Source organism: Cupressus sempervirens, chromosome 11 (genome assembly GCF_028749045.1).
Source record: "Cupressus sempervirens isolate cs-2001-9-10 chromosome 11, ASM2874904v1, whole genome shotgun sequence".
Taxonomy (NCBI): domain Eukaryota; kingdom Viridiplantae; phylum Streptophyta; class Pinopsida; order Cupressales; family Cupressaceae; genus Cupressus; species Cupressus sempervirens.
The window spans coordinates 549529727-549552604 of record NC_143128.1 but is presented as its reverse complement, the minus strand read 5'-3'; the positions used below and the strand labels follow the sequence as shown (position 1 = coordinate 549552604).

Sequence of the window (22878 nt, the reverse complement as noted above, 5' to 3'; positions counted from 1 at the left end):
AATAATGATAATAGGGGATTTCGATGCTAGAACAAAAAACAACCAAACTCTCAATCTTAAGGAGAGTTACAATGAAAGCAAAGACCCAGTTTGGCTCGAAGAAGAAGGGACACATAAATGGGAAAGATGTTCACAGAATAGCATGGGAAAGATTAATCATTTTGGTGCTGAATTACTAGGCTTATGCTGCCTATATAATGTGGTCATATGCAATGGTATGGAAAAGTGGCCTAAATCAGGTGGAATCACATGCAAAAGATACAATGGACAAAGTGTTGTTGATTATGTAATATGCTCACAAGACTATGTCGCGAAGATAATTAACTTTGAGATAGAGGATTGCTCCGTGGAGCTAAAATTTGATCATAACCCCATCTTGATAAGGGCGGCCACTCACTTTAAAGATCAACATATTGTCCCAAAACCTTTACAGAAGAGGAAGATGATTTCGACCGGCAAAGTTTTAATGACACAAGAAAACCATGATACTTTTCAAGACTCTCTTTTGTGGTTGTCTAGGGTTTTGGGAAACCATCCTGAGTCTGATAAACAACATTTCATGGACAAGGATTATCTTGTTCTTACTATCATTAAAGCACTGGAGGAGTGTATAAGATCTAGGGCCACAAGAGAAGCCAAGAACACTTTTCTGGCCAATCTGTGGTTTGATGAGGAGTGCAAAATGGCAAAAAGGAATTGGAAAAAGAACATGAACAGAGAAATTAGAAAGGAGTATGATCAGTTGATTATGATTAAAAAGAAGAAAGAAGAGTATGTGAACAAGAGAAGAATCGAGTTGATTAATCTTGGTAAAAATAGCCCCATAAAGTTTTGGAAAGAGCTTCAGTAGAGAAAAACTCAGATAGAGAACAACATAATAGGAACCAAATTGTTGGAATATGCCAAGACTCTTTACGAGTGTGATCTAGGAGAACATAGAACCACGAAAATAGAGACTACAGGGGAGTTATTCAACGAAAAGGATATTATTCAAGGCATAAGGAGGTTAGCTACTGGTAAAGCGCAAGATATAGATGGGCTACAAGTTGAATTCTTAAAATGGGGTGGTGAAACCCTCACACCACACATCACTAAGATTTTCAATAGTGTCAATAGAGAAGGTTTCCCTGTAAAATGGACAACAAGTGTGGTGATCCCAATCCACAAAAGTGGAGATATAAACAATCCTTCTAATTATCGAACTATCATGATAAATCCACTATTTGGCAAGTTATTTGGCAACTTGGTAGAACAAAAAATTAGCAATTGGGCTGAAACAGAAGGAAAACGTGCAAAAGGGAAAGCAAGCTTTCGACCAAAACACTCTACTATAGATCACGGCATCACTCTCAGACACTTGATAGAGAAAGTGTGGGACACTCCAAGGACCGAGGCTTTTTGTTGTTTCGTGGACTTTAAAAAAGCATTCGATACAATGCCACGTAATAAATTATGAGATAGAATGGAAGAGTTAAAAGTTCCTAAAGAACTTAGGTCAGCTGTTTACAGATTATATGAGTAGGTCAAAGCTAGAATCAGAATGACAGAAGGGCTATCAGAAGATTTTGATAGCAACATTGGGGTTAAGCAAGGGTGTCCGCTATCTCCAATATTGTTCGGGCTCTATATTGACAAGTTAGAAGAGTGGATAAACAAGACCAATGGTGAGGGGGTGCAGCTAGCCCACTTTGTGATAAGATTGCTCTTATATGTAGATGATCTCATAATTCTTGCTAGAACAACTAAAGGTTTGAAAGAACACTTGAAAGCACTAGAAAAATTTTGCCGTGAAGTAGGAATGCAAGTTAACACTAGCAAAACCAAAATTATGATCTTCTCGTTGAAGAAGAATAGGGGCATACAAGACGAGTTTCTGTTTGAAAATAGCCCCCTTGAGATTGTGGAAGAGTACAAATACTTGGGCATCGATTTTCATAACAAACTCAATTGGGATACTTGTAGATCAAAAAGGATCCAAGGGGGCTGGAAGGTATTATACTCTTTACAAAACAAGTGTAGGAACACAGAATTATGGGATTGGACGACCATGAAAACTCTTTTTGGTTTGTTGGTCACTCCGGTTATTCTATACAGATGTGAAGTGTGGGGCAGTAGTATGTCCGAACAGAAATGGCAGCAAGTAGAAAGAATTCAAAAACACTTCATCACATGCAATATTAAAGTCAAGACCATAGTTCTGTATGAGATCCTTTTGGTGGAGGTGGGTTCCTTTCCATTAGAAGTCGTCGCATTGGTCTGGATGCTAAGCTATTTAAAGAAAACCCAAGGTCTAGAAACACATCATTGGCCCAAGTTGGTCATAGAGGAAAAACTTGTGAGGCCAAAAAGCACATGGATGAAGAAAAATGACAAATGGATGCGAAAATGGGATATCAACATCCAAACTTGCCTAGATAACATTAAAGAAATAAAGAAGTTTGTTAATGAAAAATTCTACAATATTCTATGGACAAGACACATAGGGTGGAAAAAAATTTATTACATTAAAGAATTTAATCCCACTTCTAGTAATGATGAAAAGGCCTATATAAGAGCACCTATTAACTGGAAAGCAAAAATGTTGATGGCACAACTTAGAACTAGTTCACATCAACTGCGATGTGAAACTGGTAGATGGCAAGTTCCAAAGGAAGAGTGGGCAAACAGAATGTGTTTATTCTATAATATGGGAATAGTTGAGACAGAGCAGCACTTTGTCAAGGAGTGCCTGGCTTACAATGACATCAGATCCGGTTATACAAAAATATTGCAGAACAAGGACTTCAACTATTTATTCGAGGAAGATCAAATGAAGAGAACAGCGGATTTGATCATCAAATTTCAGAGAAGGAGAGACAAGTTAACCAAAACTTTACAACTAACTAGTTTTGCTCCTGACTCGGGAGGGTGATTGCATGGGTCCCATAGACTACTTTAGTCTCGTGGACGTCATTAAAATCTATCATATCATATCATCTCAAAGGCGGAGACAAAGACAGGCTTCTCCAATAGAAAATATAGAGAAAAAGACCCTCCATAAACCCATCCTCAAGCCAAATGTCATAGCTTAATAGAGACATGCATTGAAAATGAGACACGCAGATTAAATAGATGATACTCTATTTGCCTTCTCAAGTACACAACGCAATATTCATAATTTTGAACTCTATTTTGCACTGCATCTATAATTAGAAGCAAAGTACTAACTCACATGCAAAGAATAGCTTTAAATGATGCCACATTGTGATTCATGTGGGCAATGGCTATCTAGATGCCCATCCTAGCATGTTGCATGTCCATGGCTGAGCCTTGATAGCTCTGTTGCTAGAGTTTTTGTCTCTACATTAGTATTATTCAATCTTTGGAAGACACTGCTCCTTTAATGCAACTATCATTGAAAGAGATTCATAGAAGAATGTGGATATGAGATTTATAATATTATTGTCACTATTTTAAAACCCAAGGTCAACACCTTTCGATATAATATAAAAGGCTTGATAAACTTTGTTTCTCTATCTTAGTATGGAAAACTGTCAAGCATGGTTTGAGCTTTCATTGTCCATTTGGTGGAATATCTTTTTTGATGATTTTATCATTTAATACTTTTATTTTTATTTTTTTTTAAATTATTGTTAAAAAAATTATAAATTATTTAAGAAATTATTTTGAATATAAATAGTTTATCAATATAATTAAAAATACATATATTAAACGTGATAATAAATATAGATACAAAGTTTTTGAATTCATTTTTTTTTTATAAAAAGATTGTAAATCAGTAACAATAAAATATATTACATTTTACTTCTATAAAACATAGATTATTTGAATATTCGTTTGTTAAGCAATTAATGAAAAATATACTCTATTAAAGGTTATCTAGGATTTATATGTATTAGCAATATTTTGTCATTTAGTTTGTAAGTGTGCGTATTTGTAAAAAAAAAAGAAAATTGAAGTACTAAGTATTAAAGAAACAAACAAAACAAATGGAAAAAATCAATCACAATCTAATAAATATTTTACAAATGAGAGATACAAAGAGAGATTTGGTTTATTATTAAGAATCAATTAGGATTTGAAGAGGCCTTGAAACCCTTAATAAATAGATTTTCAAGGGACAAGCAACAAGCATTATACCAGGCTCCATTAACCCGAAATATATGTTTAAAAAAGAATCCCATAATTTTATTAGGTTTTAAGATGAATCATAAAACTAACTAGAGATAACTTACAAGATCTTCTCAATAGAAGAACTTATCATCACCTATAACACTACTCTCTGCATCAATAGAGAAGGATTACAACTTAACAGGGACAAGTGAGGAAGAGAAAATTAGGCAAGGACAACACACACAAAATAACCCCAACTTGAAGGAGTTAAAAATGAGAGCAGACCATATAGAACAACATTCAACCTTTCCCAATTTGCACATCTCCTTCTCCATAGGGGATGCCACAACCTTTGTATAAATTATGAGATAGAAACTATGAGATGAAATGAATCAAATCAACATCATGAACACAAGAATAATCCCCAACACGAAAGGGGAAAATTTCACCTCAAAAGGAGCCTTTTGAGGAAGAGTTGAGAAAAAACTAGGAAGAACTCACAAAAGAAGAGAGGAAAGATGGCATCAAGCTCTATTAGAGAAAAGTATAACCCCAAAACCAAAAAGATCCCCTTACTAAAAGTACAATGAAGAAAAAATGGGCCCTTGATTTTTCAAAAACCAAATAACAATTGTAGCAAGCATGGACATTGAGAGCTCCCTCAAAAGAAAATGGGACTAGAATAGCAAAGCCACCAAAAGAGGAGTCTGCAAAAGAAGCCCTCGACCACAAGAAACGGGATAAGATACACAACTAGGTCCACCCTCTTTGAAAGATCCCCTACATATCCAAGAGAGTCCCCTTTCTAGCTAACAACAAAAATAAAGTCAACAATAGTACCAAAGGAACTCTGGGAGGTGACCCCCAACATCACCATGTATGGTAACAAAAACACCAAGCATAGGCCTTGCAACCAAAATACCCCAAATAGAGGAAGGAACAAGACACCCATTCACCAAAATTAGAAACCCCGTCCTTAAGAGGAATCATCTTTGTAGGAAGAAGAAAATCTTTCAAGATTGCTTAATGCAAAATAACAACACAAATGAAGCAAAGGAAAGCGGTCCAAAAAAAAATAGAACCAAGGCCAAAGACCAAATCACCCACACATAAACCAAGAACAAAAAGAAAAATATTACAAAAAATAAAGCCCTCCAGTGACACAATCCAAGTTGGAATCCATTAATACTAGCATATGATCAATGAAGGTGGAGGGTGTAGAGTAGACAATCATGTCCCTTAAAACATGATCTTGGTGTCTGGACTAAATGGAAGCTTGGTTGACCAAATAAAAGATGTACAAAACAAAGAAAGTCTTTCCATATAAATGCAAAGCAAACCATTTATAATCATCATGTGAGTCAACATTCACCTTTTTGCTACCAAAAACCTTGAAACTCCTTGACTTTGGCTATTTACCACTAGCTCTATCTATTAGCTTCAATTAAAATATTGTTTTGTCTTTATATTTTTGTAGTTTTAACCAAGGATGTATGGGCACATGCAAGAAGCCCAATCATTTATCCAAGGATCTTTTGAAGGCCAATCAAGCTCCATCATTAACATTATAGAGACTAACTTGTGAGGTTTGAACCTTGTTTGTACGCACTATAGGAAAGAAGCCCTATTGTTTCATTAAAGGGTCATCCGCTACAATTTTATGGTTTGAGCCAAGGATGTAGACACTATAGGTAAGAAGCACCACCTTTTTTCCACGGTTCTCCCCAAGGTCAATCATGCTTTATTATTAACTTGGTCGGGATGATCCCATGAGGTAATAAAAAGAAATATGTGTTATCTATTTTACTCTTTTTAAATTGTTAGCAATTCAATTTATGATTGTTTAGCACCTATTTAATGCAACTTAATGTTAAGTTTGCATTTATGATGCATTTGTGTATCTCCCCTCTACATCTCTTAAATAGGATCTAGGTAGGACCTAATAGGTCCTCCTTGGCATTCTTATTCTATGACACAAAATGCGAGGATCTATTTACTTACGTCCTCCCTTTCTCTTCCTCTAATCACTTCAACTCTTTTTTCGCACAAAATGGGATTTTCTCAAAATCTACACATGATTTCTGAGATTTGAGACCTGTTATGGGACCCCGAGACAATCCTAGGGAATCATGCATCTAATTAGCAAGGATAGTGCATCCCTACTCATTTAGGGATGTAGTGTATCCCTTTTTGGATCCCCCTTTTTCAGACCATGTACACAATTTTGGGAATGTCTTAAGTAGTGTAAAAACATTCATCGACTTGAAATTGGTTCTCTAAAAATTTGGAGCAAATTTATACATGGGTACCTAGGCTCAATCTAATTATGCCAAAAATCCACATGGCAAGGATAGAATGAATTTCAGAAGTTCAGATGTTGATGGCAATTCCATATGTGGGATATGATAGCGAATATGTCGTTTTCCCCAAGGCATGCCAAGAGGTTGTGGAAGAAGGTCAAGTATCAGCTTGTAGTTATCATGCCCATCTTTGAATTTTTATGTGATAATGAGTACGTACTATCTACAAATTTAAGAGTCTATATTTTCAAACCCCTCACATTACAGCTCCTACTTTAACCCACCTTTGGAGTATGGTAAAAATACATGTTTAAATTGTTTATATAATATGCATAAATTCACTTGTGCCCTCATTTATATTCCAATCATCTACCTTTTTAAATAAATGAGTTTCAGTTAGTTTTTTTGAATAGTTGATTTCATTTGTAACAAATGTTTAAATTGCCTAGCTTAGTATCAAAGTCATCTTTAACGTTTTAATTATTTTTATAATCTCAGCGAATTTACTTATATGTCCATTTGTATTCTAATCTCACACTTTTCAAATAACTAAATTTTAGTTATCTTGTTTCTTTTTTTCTTGTATTTTCCTCTTTTGGTTTTTTGTTATTTCCATTATTGTTTTCTTCATTTTATTCCTTGCTATTAGTTTTATTTAATTTCTACTTTTTTTCTGGTTCAAAAGTTGACCCCTTGGTTGTCTTGAATGGTGTGCCCCCTTCTTCCCTATTTATCCTATGTTGGGTCTGCAAACACTCATTTTATCTCCTCTAGCTCTTCTCATCTTGATGTTGGATCACTCAGTGTGATTTGAAACGTCGATGCAAAGAACATTACACACAATCTAATCTAGAAGTGCATCTCTTAAATTTCAATTTCAATTTGTTTTTTTGTTTTTTTTTTTGAAATTTTGATTTTATTTATAGCATGTGTTTATTTGATATCAAAACCAATTTTATAACATGTGCATATACTAACACTTGCATACAATTTTTTTTTTGCACCTATAGACATATCCCTTACACCTCCTTTTGATGAAAGTGCTAGTATAATCCTAAATGTGTGCAAGATATTTTGCTCTACAAATGAATATGTAATGCCAAACATAGGGGATGGCCTGCATTATCAATGCATAATATTAATCATTATGTACCTCCCTACCCAATTGACTAATTTATAAGATGATTTTGCTCCTAAATTTTTTAAATCTACCTCATTTATTAGTTGCGGTACCAAATTTGTCATATGCAGTGTAACTGAAGTGTGGCCTAAGTCACCATGTTTTCAACAAGCAGTTCGAGTGAAAAATCTTGACCATCTACGTCTCTTTAAACCACCTGCATCATATAATCCCATGCTTGCATTGAAACACATGCAATTGCATCGATTCCAGCTGTAATCGTCGAGCACGAGCTTACACCATAATGAATATCCTCGTTTGGGGCACAAAATCTACCTAAAAATGAAAAAATACAAAGCGAGAAAGGTGTACATACTGAAAGGCTCATGTCTGCAAGCTACCCATAGGTCCACACAATAAGCTCGATGCTTACGCCTAAGAATTTAGAGCATTGTTCCACTATTATGTTCCTAGGGCTTCCTCTTCTCTAACTTTCAAAGGCTTCAGAGGGGTATTTATAGCCTAACTTGCCTAAGAGGGATGCTTCCCACAACTTCTTTAAGTATCTACAATTATTTTGGACTCAACAGAAAGCCCGAAGTAGAATTGGAAAAGGCATCTTTAATAATCAAAGCTGCATTTGCCCAATTCTTCTTGGCAATAAGTATCAAGGCAAAATTCCCATAACTTATTCTGTTAAATTTGAGCTCTAATTGCTTTTTTCATGACCCTACTCCATTTATACTTGACGACGAGATATTTGTGTCGCTGCAAACCTATCTCCAACCTCTTTCAAACTCGTCATTTGCTCTCCACTGTCTGTTTGTGATTATAGTAGAGAGATTTAAAAGTTACAATTCACACTTTAGTTGGTTTGACAGGTTAAATTAAAATAATGGCTTATTTAACTGATTTTAAATTTTCATCATCCAATATAATAAATCCCTTGGGAAAGAATTTTTCTGGTTCTCTAACATGCAGGCATGTATGATGCATGAACACCTCCAGCTACAAAGGGAAAAAAAATGAATGCTCACACCTAAACAGACAAAAATATCCATTTACGCAACTTTCACTAATATGAACAAATATTTTTCTTGTTAGAACATTTCATCAAGATTTTTAATTGAAACGACTCATCTAGAATTTGAAATAAAGGTCAGAAAAGCTCCAATCAACTGAGCTTGGGCAGCAAAAGCTTGTGAGAATAATAATCACCTTTGATTGTTGAAAGGAGCATAACTTTCATCTTTTTGTTTTCAATGTTTATGATATTGATTTCGATTATTATAATTTAAAAAGTGCATACCTGGCCAGCTGTAAAGTTAAATGGTATTATTATTATGTAAATATCCCCTCGAAATATGCTTTTAGCAAAATTTGTATGTGCATAGTTCCTTGACAAGATGTACAAGTTTACAGTTGTGAGGAACATCTCAACATCCCTTTACTCCCATGTCCATGCTAATAAGCTTTCACAATTTTGCTTCAGTTCGGCATCTGAAACTGTGTAATTACTTCCTTGACGAATTACTTTGTGTTACAATTATCTCAAATTTGCACGGAAATTGCTTTGTAAGTGCTGTAGAACTTTAGCCATTTATGTGTCTTGAATCATAGGAATAAGTGAAGACAACTTCTACAAGTAAATGATAGATCAAAAGACAGGATAAACACCACATACTGGCAAGTTCTATGATGACACAAAATTGTAGATATACATAACTTGGAATCCCGAAATCATTTTCAGCTCTTACCAAATAACTCATTTGGTCCCAACTTTATTGAATAAATAATAACTAATCGAAAATGGAAAACTATTACAATGATCGTCGCTTTTTACTTGTGACGGCCTACTTTCAAACATCACCATTACAAAAGGCTCCCACAGGAACCAGTGCTGAAAATTACAAATAAGAAATACTCACATGGTCATCAATTCCAGACAAGGATAAGATGCAAAGGAAAAATCTCCAATCATTATCCCATAATCATGCCTGTACATTGAATGACACAAAATATCACTCCTGATTCTGTTAGAAATAAAATTTCACTATTCTCTTAATGTCTCCGCCAGCTCTTGCGTTGCACCAATTGCTTTTCAAGCAACCATTGAACATGTAAGACTTTGTAAGTAGACAAAGCACACAACTGAAATGAGGCCACTCAGAGCTTTTACATATATCGTACATCCAGAGGTAACAAGTGAGTCAGGTGCAGTCCTTAAATCAAACCAGCAAGCACAGCTGCAGGATCTGTAATCCCTGAAGATGAGTGTACAGGAGGTGGAGGTGGAGGTGGAGGTGTTGGTGCAGATGGAGCTGCCAGAGGAGCTGTAGGAATGTATACAAGTTGTTCTTTGATAAATTCTTTAAATCTACAAGTGAAAACAAACAGAAATTAGAGGATAATTTGTTCAGAGCATTATGCCTGAATAAAACCTTGTTTCAAATTCTCTCTACAAATCTCCAAGAGAAAAACTTACTCAAAAGTCGTGTTTGGATCACTCGATGCAACAGTCATCCGTAATTGGGTTCTGTCGGATGGATCTGTTTCAACTCTTATCTGATACATCAAACACAGCATAAGCATTAACATTTTTCTGGCTAATTTCAAAAAGAAATGATATGATCATTAAGAAAAGTTAGTGATGTACCAAGCAGAGTATGGCTCTTGTGGCCTCAGAAAAAAATGTAGTACTTGCAACCAAGTTGTTAGGGTTTGGATCCTGCATGAAATATTTCAAGAATAAATACAACGAATCTATAACAATTAGCAACTAAACACCAAGAAAATAATATTTACAAAAATACTTACAAGGCCTGGAGAGACACTTATTTGAAGAGTATTGAACAAATTTGCCATTTCAGGAAGAGATAAAGGCTTCACCCCCCTGACCTGCATTTAGCACAATTACTTCTCAATGTCATATTTTGCCTTGAAAAAGTAGCCAAATCAAATACCAACATCAGTAAACCAGTAGCAAACTTTGTAAGGAATCCCTAATAACTAGAATAAACAGAAGCTTTAGTATTTCACTGACTTCCTATGGAGCTACTCCCAAGAGCAAAATGTGCCACAAGTAAAATATGTAATAAATATTGACAGAATTAAAGAGGCAACCATTCATCATTCAATACTTCGGAAAAAAATGAAACTATCATCAAGAAATTGTGACATTACAAAATCCTCATATTTACAGATGTTTGCCTTCATGTAGATTAAATATACATACAACTTCTTGCAGCTTAGCTGGTGGGCCAACAAGTGCTCTCCACTGTGGAAAAAAGGTGTCAGCGGTCATGGCAAGAGGTTGTAGAAATTTGTTAAAAACAACTGGTAGTCGTAACTTGACATTCACCTGAAGCACATAAAGAAAAAGCCATATTCGTGAGGTCATTTCCACCGGAACACATACTATGTTGAAGGTTCTACATAAAAATATTTTGTTCTTACTGGTACAGCCCCATTTTTATAGGAGAAGTCTATAACAGCCACATCCCTACTAGCACGCAGATTGACAACTTCAAGTGGGCATTGCACCTGCAACAAGAATATAAAAGCTGAAGCTTCATAAAGATAACCTGAACACTACAATAGAAAATGGAATAACTAACTTATAATTATAGAAGCTCAAATAGTGTTCAGAACATAATTATACAAAAAGCCTATGAATTGCACAAATTAAAAAATTGCTACAATTTCAACATGTGTCGCAACCTGAGCCCTGGGAGGAATTGTATCAGGAACGAGAGAAAGCTTCATGCGCAAATGTGCTGGTGGCAACAGTACAGCCTGAACATAAGTAAGGGATGATGTATTCTTATTGCCCAAAAAGAGAACAAGACGTCCTTGATTAGCTCGCCATTCAGACTTTATACCTATCTGTAAACAGTAACCATTTCTCATCAACATTTAGAAGAAAGAAAAAATAATTGGATGCAACAAGAGGTATGGACATACATTGAGACACAATACATATGCATGGTGATAGGAGAACAGCAAAATTTAATATTTGATTGACATGGAAGTCATATTCTTTGTACATTTCTTGAAACAATTGATAACTATGTTCAATATAAAACCATGTTCTGCGGTGTTTTGGGATCGGGAAAAGGTGGAGGGCAGGGGATGCATTTCTGGAACATTTCTTAAAGGGTCAAAAATAGTGCTGTTCTGTGGTGATAAGAGAACAGCACTATACAAATATTTTAATATCTTATACATGAAATAATATCTAAGTATATTAACATATTATACACTTTTCTATGTTTTACATAAATTTTAATGACAAGACATTTATGGTGAGATCAGAAAATATCTTGTCTGAGACACAAAATAAGCCTGCAACTCCAACACTATGATGCATGCATGAAACCTGGAATCAACTATCAGCTTAGAACCATAATTTAATGTCGAAGCCCACATGGAATTGTAACTAAACTGTCTAAAGACAAACATTGATTTCTGTTGGTTTCTAAAATGCTCCACAGCATTCCGGGAATGGGGATGTGGGGACAGCAGGGGATGCATTTCCAAGACATTTCCTAGAGGGCCAAAAATAGCGAACACATCCCCATGTAACATAGATTTAAAATAATTAAAACACATCAATTAATTGGAGAGAACATAGAAAATTGAGGGAAATATTAATCTTTTATTAGTTCCTGCTGATAGAAAGGATAATTATTGCAATTGTTCGATCCTAATTTATTTTCTTATGTTAACCAATCAAGCTGTAGAATTTTTACAAATGTGTGGACATTTATAATGTTTGCAATATTAACTTTTTTGTTTTAATTTATTTAAAAACTTCTAATCCTCTCCCTATTGGATCATACAGTGAACAGTTATTGTACAACAGTTTCCTAAATTTACTTAGTTTCTAAAGTGAACTATTTTCTTCCCAACATTAGGCTTTTCCACCAGTATGGGAAATACTAGTGTAGGCATTTTGACTAGTAAACAAAAAAATTGTAACCTTTAATGCGTGCAGAAGGGAAAGCTATCTAAAAAAATTAATGAATACATGCAGATATCCACAGTATACAGTTGTAATGGGTACAACAAAACCCAGAGAACATGCAGAAATATTTTGCATAAAAGTTGCTCTTTCTATATGGGTGAAATTTTTTGCAGTGGGGGAATTATGAACAACATGACTTAGGCTGCTTTTGTCAGAATGACTTTTGATAGTAGGGTATGGTGTTTGATTTGCAGCATGAGTTAGGCATTGGAGTAAGGTGCTGAGGACTCCTTAGGCATTGGTTGTCGGTTGCAAATAATGCTCTCTGGAAAAATCTGGTCTTTTGGAAAAATTTAGGCACATTGAAAGGAGGTCAGCAGATGAAAATTAGAAAAACCAAACAGTGTTCATTGCTTGCAGTTAGCCTCCTTTATTTTCAGCGTCCACTCCAGCGAGAGCAGGTCTATGGAGAGTTTGATTGCAGAGACATCATTTTTTAAGAGAGTTTGATTGCAAATATTGAAGTAAGCATTACTTCTGTTTTTCCCTCAATTCAAGGTTTCAATCATTGCACAAAATTTTTTATATTTATATTTCTGCTTGTATGTTTGGTTATATATCTGAATTCCAGTCTGGGCCAGTCATGACAAACCACTGGATGTCATCAAGCACTGGTTTCAGAACCCCCCTGACAGTTTCAAAAGCACCAGAGGTTTCACCTCTCCTGCAGCAGTTTTGTTCATCTTGTAGACAAACCTGAGATTTCTTTGCAGCTGACCGCTGCTAGGATATTTCAAACTGATCATTCTTAGTCTTCTGCAGATCCTTGTGGATCACAAACATTGTGGCATACAGATTATTTAAGTACATTGCAATTACCCAAACTGTACCAAACAGAATAACCACATCTACAACTTATATTTATGAAACTCCATTGAGTCTCAAGCAGGCTGTCATTAACTCCTGGGACAAATGTTCTTTTCCGTGTTTCTATTTTGGTGCTCTACTATAATTAGAACATTTTCACGACCACCATTTTTCTTGTATAATTTTACTATACTCCAGTGTTGTTCATTAGATCTTGCAATATATCGTTTTGTTGTTATTTTCTATTTAGTATACTATTTCCTGAGATAGCATGCAATTCGGAAATTAAAATAATACAAAGTATCAGAAAAACATACCAAATTGATTTACAAATTTGTTGTTGATTGCAGTATGGTTTTCACAGAAGTTAAGATGCTGGCCACAAAATAGATGAGTGGAAATTTTGAAAAATGTTGGAGATTGCAATCACTTTTACAAGTCTCAGTACTCGCACATACAATTTCCTGACCTATTAAAGAGTTTGAAAGATTATGATATCTGCAAACTTTGATGCATGTTCAAATATACTATTTACAAAAGAACAGTGGAAATCTTGATAAATACAGGAGATTGCAATCACTTTTACAAGTCTCTGAGCACTCACTCTAAAATTTCCTGACCTGTTAAGCATTTGAAAGATTATAATACCTGCAAACTTTGATGCGTGTTCAAAATATACTATTTGCAAAACAGATACATTCATTTGATACCATAATTATAAAGAAACTAGAGAAATCATATTGCTGTTTATAAAGCTTAATGCCAATACGGTATGCCTGACTTTCAGAATTTAAATTCAGAGAAAAATTAAAATCTATTTCCTATCAGTAAATAATGACCTGGCTACCTTGTTTTGTGGCTTTCATTTAACTTTCTAGGACTGCTTCCAAATATCATATAAACGCACACATGCCAAAAGGTGTCTTCTGTTCTGACCATTAAGACGGAACTTTATATTGATATTACTTCTTCTGACTTGAATTAGAACACCTCAATATTACCATTGATGAGAACTAGACGCTATGTGTCCCTTGTTAATATAGGAACAAATATTTACTAATTGAACAAAAGATAAAAGCCAAGGTTTACATGAAACTCAGTTTTTTCTATCATAAAAATTTTCTATTGTAAATTATGTTATACATAATTATGACAGTTCATGGCAAGCTCTTTTCTACCATATTCATGATTCCATAATGTAATTTTTGTTTTTTATGCCATGCATATCATAATCCGTGAGTTTTGAATACTTAAACAATTTGATAATATTTATATTTCTTTTGTTGTTTCATTTGGAAAAACTCAGCTTTTATATTTGTTATAAAGTTGTACTTGTGTATGTAATAAAGTAGGTTATAATTTATTAGTTTATTGTGTCTTTAAAGTTCATTTTATTCCCTTAACAATTTCAATGATTTGTGATTTTTTTTTTTGCCTATTCTTGGCCAATTCTCAAAGCTGAGTCCAAGGTTGGGCCAAAAATCATCTTGACAAGTCTGAGCCAAGTTTAAGTCACATAACACTAGTTAGCATTATCTTTTTCTCTAATACAAGAATTCTTTACAATCTACTTGCCTTGTAATTCAGAAGATAATGTATATAGATATCTAAAATGTATCATTCTTCTCTCCAGCTCTAACATAATGGCCATGTATCACTGATTTACATGTAACATGGGTGAAACATATGTTATACTCTAGTAGGAAAAAATTAGCATCGTCCTTGTATCTGATACGAAAATAACTTAGGGGATAGTGGACCTTTGACATTATTATCAATGTGCATGGGTTACAGTAGCATTATTCTACTAGTGAGGGATCAATGGTTCCTAAGAATGGATCACTGTTCTAAACCAACTTATGGGGACTTGTGGTATTGGGTTGATAGCTCCTAAGACTGTAGCACATCATGGAAATTTAAAGGTTGGAAATTGAATTCTGATGAGGCTTCTGTTGCTAGCCTGTTCCTAGCTGGCGCAGGTTTTGTGTTTCATGACTCAACAAGAACATTTTCTAAGGGCGGGTTGAGGTTAGGTTATTAAAAATACAATTACAACAACTAAGGTTTCCAAACAATTGTTCTATATTTCTGAATTTCAAGACAGATCAACTCAAAATAACAAGAAAAGTTATATGTCGATAAGAATTTACTAAAACAAAAGTGATGATTCAAGAGGGCTTCATAAACTTCTTAACATAAAGTTCCAATATTAACAGAAAAGAACACTGAGAAAAACTATAGCCCTTCTGAACAAGCTTAACACAATCTCCCATATTAGATCAGTCCAAACTCCCATATAAATCACAGTGCAACATGCATACTGGAGCATCTAGACTATGAACAGAGGAGCAAGTCTTAGAAGACATACCTGAATAAAAGGATCTTCATAAAGAACTCCACTATCTTTAAGGCACAATGCTTGAAAGCGCTCGGCAACATTCCCAATTGGCTGCATTATTCACATTTCAAGATATAAGAACAAACTTAATGTTTGAAAGTTTAAAAAAGAAAGATAAGCAGCATACCAACTCCATGACCCATATGGAGGACTCAAAAGGTTTCTACATTTTTAATAAAATTTCCCTAAAGATCTTTTCTCAGATATCAGGGCATGTCTCCTCAAAGTAAACGAGGTTGAGAAAATGGATATCAAATGTCCCCTTATAATTCTTCTTTCATGATACATACTATATGTTCAATTATTGTCTCTTTGGCATTTCTATTGAGTTGATACATGATGAACTATTAAATTATATATTTTTGTACTTTTGTACAGAAATTTCTTGTGCCAACTGTAAGAATTAATTTACAGGAACCAAAGTGTCCCAAGAAAAATTCCCTCCATTTTCACATTCCATTCTCCAGTATGCTTGGGAGACTTTTTTTGAAGTGACCACACATGCTAAATCCTTCATAGTTATAAACAACAGTAAAACACTATAATCATCTCTTTAACTATTTCTGGGCCTATGTAAGTTTTATCCATTAAGCGATATAGCATTCACAAAAATGGTGTGTTTAAGTTTTCCTCTTCACGCAATTTCTGGCACTAGCTTTTACATTAATTGTTCAACATAACATTTCTACGACTGTGTGTGTCTTGAAGTGATCCTCTTCACATTATTTTCAACACCAGACTTTAGCTTGATTAATAAGAGTCCTCAGCAATTTCAAAAATAAGAGCCCTCAGCATATTTGTTCAGATTTGATGATAATATAAAATTTTGAAGTGTAATTTATCTCCATTTTATTTTTAAAATTTATTATTTATCTCCCTATTGCCCCTAACAATTTGCACTGTGTTTATGCATTATAACTTTTATTTAGAATCAAGGTTGTGTTAATCCATTGTAAATCCAAACATCTCCCCAGATAAATCATGTGAGTCTGTTGCTATTATTAAAAACGATCTTGAGTTTCCATATCTTGAGTCTGTTGCACAGTTACAGGCAAATATCAAAGATCAAAACTACCAAAATATACATAGGAATATATAGGATCAAAAATAAACTTGCAACATATTGCAAACCAAGATAGGAAAAAAAGGCTGAAAATTTGACTAGATAAAAATACTTCTTTAAAACAACAAAACTTCACAAAAGGAGGTAAAAGCCTAGAAATTATATAAAGTACCAACATAAACAAACAAAGCAACACAACAGATCCCAAAGCAGAAAATGTAGATATATTCATCATTTACATCCGTGTCATCTCAATGCACAAAATTTCCTACATATTTACCTGCATTGAACTTGGCTGTTCCCCAAGAATTGCCAGGGCTAAAGAATCTGAATCCTCAGTAGGACCTTCTAAAGATAACAATGAGCTTGAAGGGGCTGAGGCAACTGGACCAGGAGGACCTTCAATAGCAAGAGGACTCAAAAGATCTCCTAATAGATCAGGTGCTAGTGGAGCACTTTGTGCATCTTGCTTGGAAATAGCTCCATTAGCCTGGTGTGGCCCTTGTTCAACCTTGCTAACATCCTGCAGCATATACAGATGTGATATTATGCACAATTGCACCTGGAAGAATGGTCCAAAACTACAACAGAAAAGAGAGGACAGCTAAATGTTAATGGACGACATTTTCTCAACAATGAAAAGAATAAACATCATGTTTTAACAACAATACATGTCTTACAGGCATCTTTATTTGCCCGGTAGGCAGAGATCCATTAGCAGGACGATGATCTGATACAACTATAGCACTTGACATTTGCTGTTGCACTCGCAATTTTGTAGCACTCAGCTCAGCTGTATCTACCTCAGTATCTTCTGCTCTCCTCAATAGTGCGGACTGGCAGAAATGCAGTAAAACTCATAAGCTAGTACAGATGACTCGAGTCATAATAAGCACTTTCAAATGTATTTGGGAACTTAGCCTACTAGACTCATAGTTCCTTACATGCTCTCACATTTCTAGCATCATTACCTGACGTTCAGGAAATTTGGGCATTTCAGCCAGTATGTCCATAAGAACTGGCCCTTTCTGACTCAATGCAAAATATTCTACCGCACGTTGTTGGATTTCTAAATCAATATAGCTTTCATACCTGCAACCTTGTTTATGTCAGCACTGTTTTAATTAACTCATAAAGCAATAATAAAATGCATTAAATAGTGAAGAGTGCCTGCTTGTGTTCCTCGCAGAAAAGATGACATTTTTATAACTTCCTTCAAAATTGAAAACAAAATTAAGCTGAATTTTTAAAACTAAAGTTTTACTTGCTAAAAACTGCCCAGATATGTTCTTGTAATTCTTGATCTGGAGGTTGAGTGTGCATCAGTATCTTTGCATAGGTGTTCAAAAGAAGAGCAACAGTGGAAATTCTGCAGCCACCATGCTAGATGTTAAGAGGCCAAGATTAATAGAGGCTTCTGGTGCTTGAAAACTAATCTAATCAAGTAAATATGCTCAGAAATCTTACGATACAGTCGGAAGTTTGTCATGAATGACAGTGAATATTTCCTTTGGGCTGCAACCAGGCCTTCTGGCCAAAAGGTGACTGTACTCTCCAAGTAGATAAGCACCAACCTGTGAGCACACAAGAAATTTTGGTTCACGGTACTGGAATAGCCTATCAAAGTATAGATTTCATAAGGAAATTTTTTAATTACTCTTTTGTACCATGTATTATTAGCAATTTAGCAATTCAAAGATGCTGCAGAACCAAAAGGTATTAATACTGCTTTTAGCATTTCAAAAATTAATCATGTCTGCTGACATATAATTAATATTTTTGATCCTGAAATGCAGCCACAAAATTCTTCAATGAAATGTTACTTGTCAGCTACGAAAAAGACCAGTTTTTTTATAAATATCTCACCTTCACCATTGTCTCATGTACAGCAGGTTTGTCAAGGTATTCCCGAGCCTTTGCTGCAGCATATGGCTATATAGAGAACTTTCGTAAGCATTTCAAAATCCGAAAGAACATTTCATGTAGACATGGCATAAAATTGAATATCTAAACAGTCATTATGCTATATCTGATAAACCTGCAAGTCTTCATTGTTTGTCACAAACTGAACCACTCTATACCATATGTCGTCGCTTATGAAATCACCAGCTTTATCAATGAGCTGAAGAATTACATCTACATACCTGAAAATAGACAAAAAAAGGCATCGGTATATGTAATTACATTACCCTTTATGGTATACCAAAGCAATGGAATACAATGAAAATCTATCCAAATGTTTATCATATAGAACCTTTAAAGTATCAGATAGAAAATTCATGAGATTATAGTGACTTAATACATGTGTTCATTTGAGTTTCTGCAACAAGAAGCTACATGAATGAGAGCAGGAACCAAAAAAATCCTCAATCCTAGAGACAGCAAACAGTATATACTGTCAAAAGGGTTAGCTTAAATCATGGAAGTGTTGGAATCTCCCGAAGAAGACTTCAAATCCCCAAAGAAGTGTCTAAAAGGTGGATTTTGAATTTTCAAATGGTAGACTGTTGCACTTACATTGTAGAATTGCTATGTATACATCATGTTGTAATCAACCCTTAGTACCTAAATTCACTTGTCTGTGCAATGATAAATGATTATATAAATTAACTATTGATATATTATTGTATATTATATAGATAATATAAAAAATACTTTTCCTGTTAATATTAAATAATTATTTAATAACAGTAGTACATTCATACGAGATTTATATAATTAGCTCTCAATAGGCATTGAATTTACATTGCTATGCCTAGATTTTTAATTATTAGTAAATAGATATATTAATATAATACTGAACTTAATTTATTTATTAAAATTTATTTACTTTAGTAAAATTTGTTTGCATTGTTATGTATAGATTTATAATAATTAGTAATTTACTTATTACAGATTATTTACTTTAGTAAAAAGATCTATAGTTTTTGTTCAAAATATTAATTTTAATATATTAAATAACATAAAAATGTTATAAAATAAAACAAGATGTATTTTAACATGGTGCTCTTTTAATAGCCATTCCAGTAGTTCCTATGCGACAAAATCAAATAAAAAGCCCAGATAAGACCCTCCAGGATACAAAATAAATATATAATATAGTTCTAACATATTAATAGGCCTTTTAACAGTGTAGCTTTTATACAGTGGATAGGATGACCTGCCCGTGAGTATTAAGCAGACAGAAAACTTGCTTGCAAATGCAAAGAATCACTCACTCACTCATGGCGGAATCTGAGAAAAATGACAGAAAGCTGAGAAAAACAGCAGAGACCTGGAATCCCTCACTCACAACAGAATCTGAGAAAAATAGTAGAATTTGGTAAAAATGGCAGAGCGCTGGGAAATAAGAAAATAAAATGGCAAAAGTTTTCAAAAAGGGATGTGAGATCCATTCTGGGTTCCTTCAAATTCGCTCTGGGACTGGCAGAGCAATCCTGAAGGGTTTTTGCAGAACCTCCAAACCCGGAGCTGACTGCATCCAGACCCATATATGGGCCAGAACAGATTGGGACCCTGAGGAATCCCAGACATCAACATTAATGCTGCTGACCTCAATAAGACTACCAATACCATTATTTAATTATTATGACCGTTGAATTTAATGCACTACATGTAGCAGTAACCAAGGTAGTTTGAATAATTGAAGCGACTAAAACTATATCAGTCATAAATTTCTTCATTAAATCAATACAAGCATGATTAAATGGCTCCATTAAATTCACCATAACAAGTGAGTTTCCTCTTCTCTAGGAAGACAAAAATAAAGGGATATCAAGGACAAAAAACTCCTATGCAGTTTCCTATGACATCAGATGGATGCCAAGCATTATGTCATGGACAAGCCGAGACTAAGCACTTACAATAAAATGCACTCACAATTAAAATTAAGTAAAATACCCACCATGAAAGATCTGGTGCAAACTTTTCAGCAAGTATAGCAGCTTTGAGAGCCAATTCCTCCCGTATGCCAAAGTCAGCCGTTGTAAGATACTGCACAATACCACAGAAAAATGTAGGGCCTCTATAAAACATAATAAAACTCATATTAATTAACAGAACCTATTCCCTAGATAATGATTTGCAGACATCTGAACATTATAAAAACAGAGCCCAGAAATATCACCAGTATATTGATGTTACATAGGGATTACCTGTAACAACTCTTCAACTATATCTTTAGCATTGGTAACGTCGCACATTCCATATAACAAATCCAATGCTCGTCTCCTTATACTGCATTGCAAATGCCACAGTTATGACCAAATAAATATATATTTATCACATATTCAAAAAAATTACTTAAGACCAATATTAACCACCATAACTTCCAATACCTAAGATTTGTCTGCTGCAACCAGAATCCATATCAGGGAAGAGGGAGAGATGATAAAGAGAGTAATGTTATTCACATCCATGATGGAATTCACAGTGGACCCTGCTAAATGCTAGTCATTTAATTGTATATAACTAAAAATATTGAGATCTAATCAGTATCTTATGATCCAACCCCAATGCTTTTTCCTCTAAAAATTATTCATGGAAGTTTCAGTTCTCAAACCATCAGAGAGGCCAGAGTCAATCACTGTGAGACAATATCATCAAAATAGTGTCCATCAAATATGCTAATCAGATATCATGAAACATTTAATCAAGTGCATGAAATCCAGTTTTAATTACAGTCAGTAAGTTCTATCAAGTTTATCATTAAAATTGGCCTACCCTAATGAGATTAAATGTGTGAAGAACTCGAACAGGTTGTAAGTTTCAATGAGATCTGCCTTGTTAAGACAGGTCCATGCAAGACACTAGTTTCGTCACTGAGATCCCCATTGTGCAAGCCCCCAGAAAGATTGCTTCTACTTCACCTAATATAATTCATATTTTACTAAAAAGCCGGATTCGGACCCTGGAGCTCAGGTCTAGGTCAGGATTTGAGCTCAGGGGACCTTGCCCGGACCCAAAGCGGACCCGGGCGAATCGGAGAGAACCCGGATGAATCTGGAAGCACCCGCAGCCTGTGGGGCCAAAAAAGTCACTTACAAAACATAAAAAATTCGTTTTTTTATTGTTTTTTTGTTTCTAATCCTAAAAGAAGCCCAATAAGAAACATTTCATTCCTCCAATCTCCCATTTTCTTTCTCATTTTGGTGCAGGCATTTTGCCAATTTGAAGAGAAGTTGAAAGAAATTGTTTGTGGAGTCTCAAATCCTTCCAAGAATCAATGCTGAGTATTCCAGGTATGCAATTGATCCTTCCCTTTGCTTCTTTGATAGTCAGTTTTTAGTTTTTTGATTTTTCTAAAATTTTATCAAGTTCTTGTATAAGTTTTGAAATAACTTTTTTATTTTTGTTATAGATTGCAAGAATGAGTAGTCAAATTCAGTTGGGGAGGAGGGATCCCAAAGATTTAAAATTGATAAAAGTTCTCCTTTGTGGAAGTATACAACCAGAATTGAGCAATGTGTTGGAGGAGGAGGGTATATATGGAAATGCAATTTTTGTCAAACCTAGTATAGAAGCTCATATTACCAAGTCAAACATCATTTCATAGGCCCAATAGGTCAAGGGATTAGCACGTGTGAGGGGTCCCCAAATGAAGGTAGAAAGGGGCTGTCGGCTTCTCAAATAGCAAGCATGTTAAAAGAACAAGAGGCCGATAAGTTAGTGTCAAAGGGGGAAAAAGATAGAACAAAGCAAAAAACACCAACACCACCCTCTCAAACAGGCCACTAGACAACATCCCTTCCTACCTACCCCTTCTACGGATGAAAAAGAAATAAAAACACCCCCATCCTGCAAGAGAGGCCCATTAGATAAGGCATTTCAAAATGAATTGAGAGAAATTGCTGACATAAAGGTTGGGCGTTGCCTCTTTACAAATGGTGTTCCATTCAATCTAGTGAGATCGCCATATTGGAGAGAGGTGGTGCAAGCAATGAATGAAGCACCTCGTGGTTACCGAGGTCGTGGATATGAAAAGTTAAGAACCACCATATTGCATTGTGAGAGAAAATGTAGACACCCTCCTCAAACCAATTAGAGATTCTT

At 34.8% G+C, this 22878-nt stretch overlaps 1 protein-coding gene across 1 annotated transcript in view; it reads right to left on the bottom strand.

Moving 5' to 3' along the window:
* Positions 1-9276: 9276 nt before the first annotated feature.
* The window catches only part of LOC149530800 (AP-2 complex subunit alpha-1-like), an 80404-nt gene continuing 66802 nt past the window's right edge, over positions 9277-22878 (bottom strand). Inside the window, exons 11-27 of the mRNA XM_089810782.1 lie at positions 20982-21063; positions 20732-20820; positions 18866-18971; positions 18694-18759; positions 18295-18401; positions 18092-18196; positions 17799-17919; positions 17508-17663; positions 17108-17350; positions 15735-15815; positions 11254-11418; positions 10990-11076; positions 10769-10894; positions 10351-10431; positions 10190-10261; positions 10019-10098; positions 9277-9910 (exon numbers count right to left, since the gene is read on the bottom strand). Coding sequence (XP_089666908.1) covers positions 9757-9910; positions 10019-10098; positions 10190-10261; positions 10351-10431; positions 10769-10894; positions 10990-11076; positions 11254-11418; positions 15735-15815; positions 17108-17350; positions 17508-17663; positions 17799-17919; positions 18092-18196; positions 18295-18401; positions 18694-18759; positions 18866-18971; positions 20732-20820; positions 20982-21063 — 1921 coding nt within the window. The 3' untranslated portion in view covers positions 9277-9756. The remainder of the gene's footprint in view (positions 9911-10018; positions 10099-10189; positions 10262-10350; positions 10432-10768; positions 10895-10989; positions 11077-11253; positions 11419-15734; positions 15816-17107; positions 17351-17507; positions 17664-17798; positions 17920-18091; positions 18197-18294; positions 18402-18693; positions 18760-18865; positions 18972-20731; positions 20821-20981; positions 21064-22878) is intronic.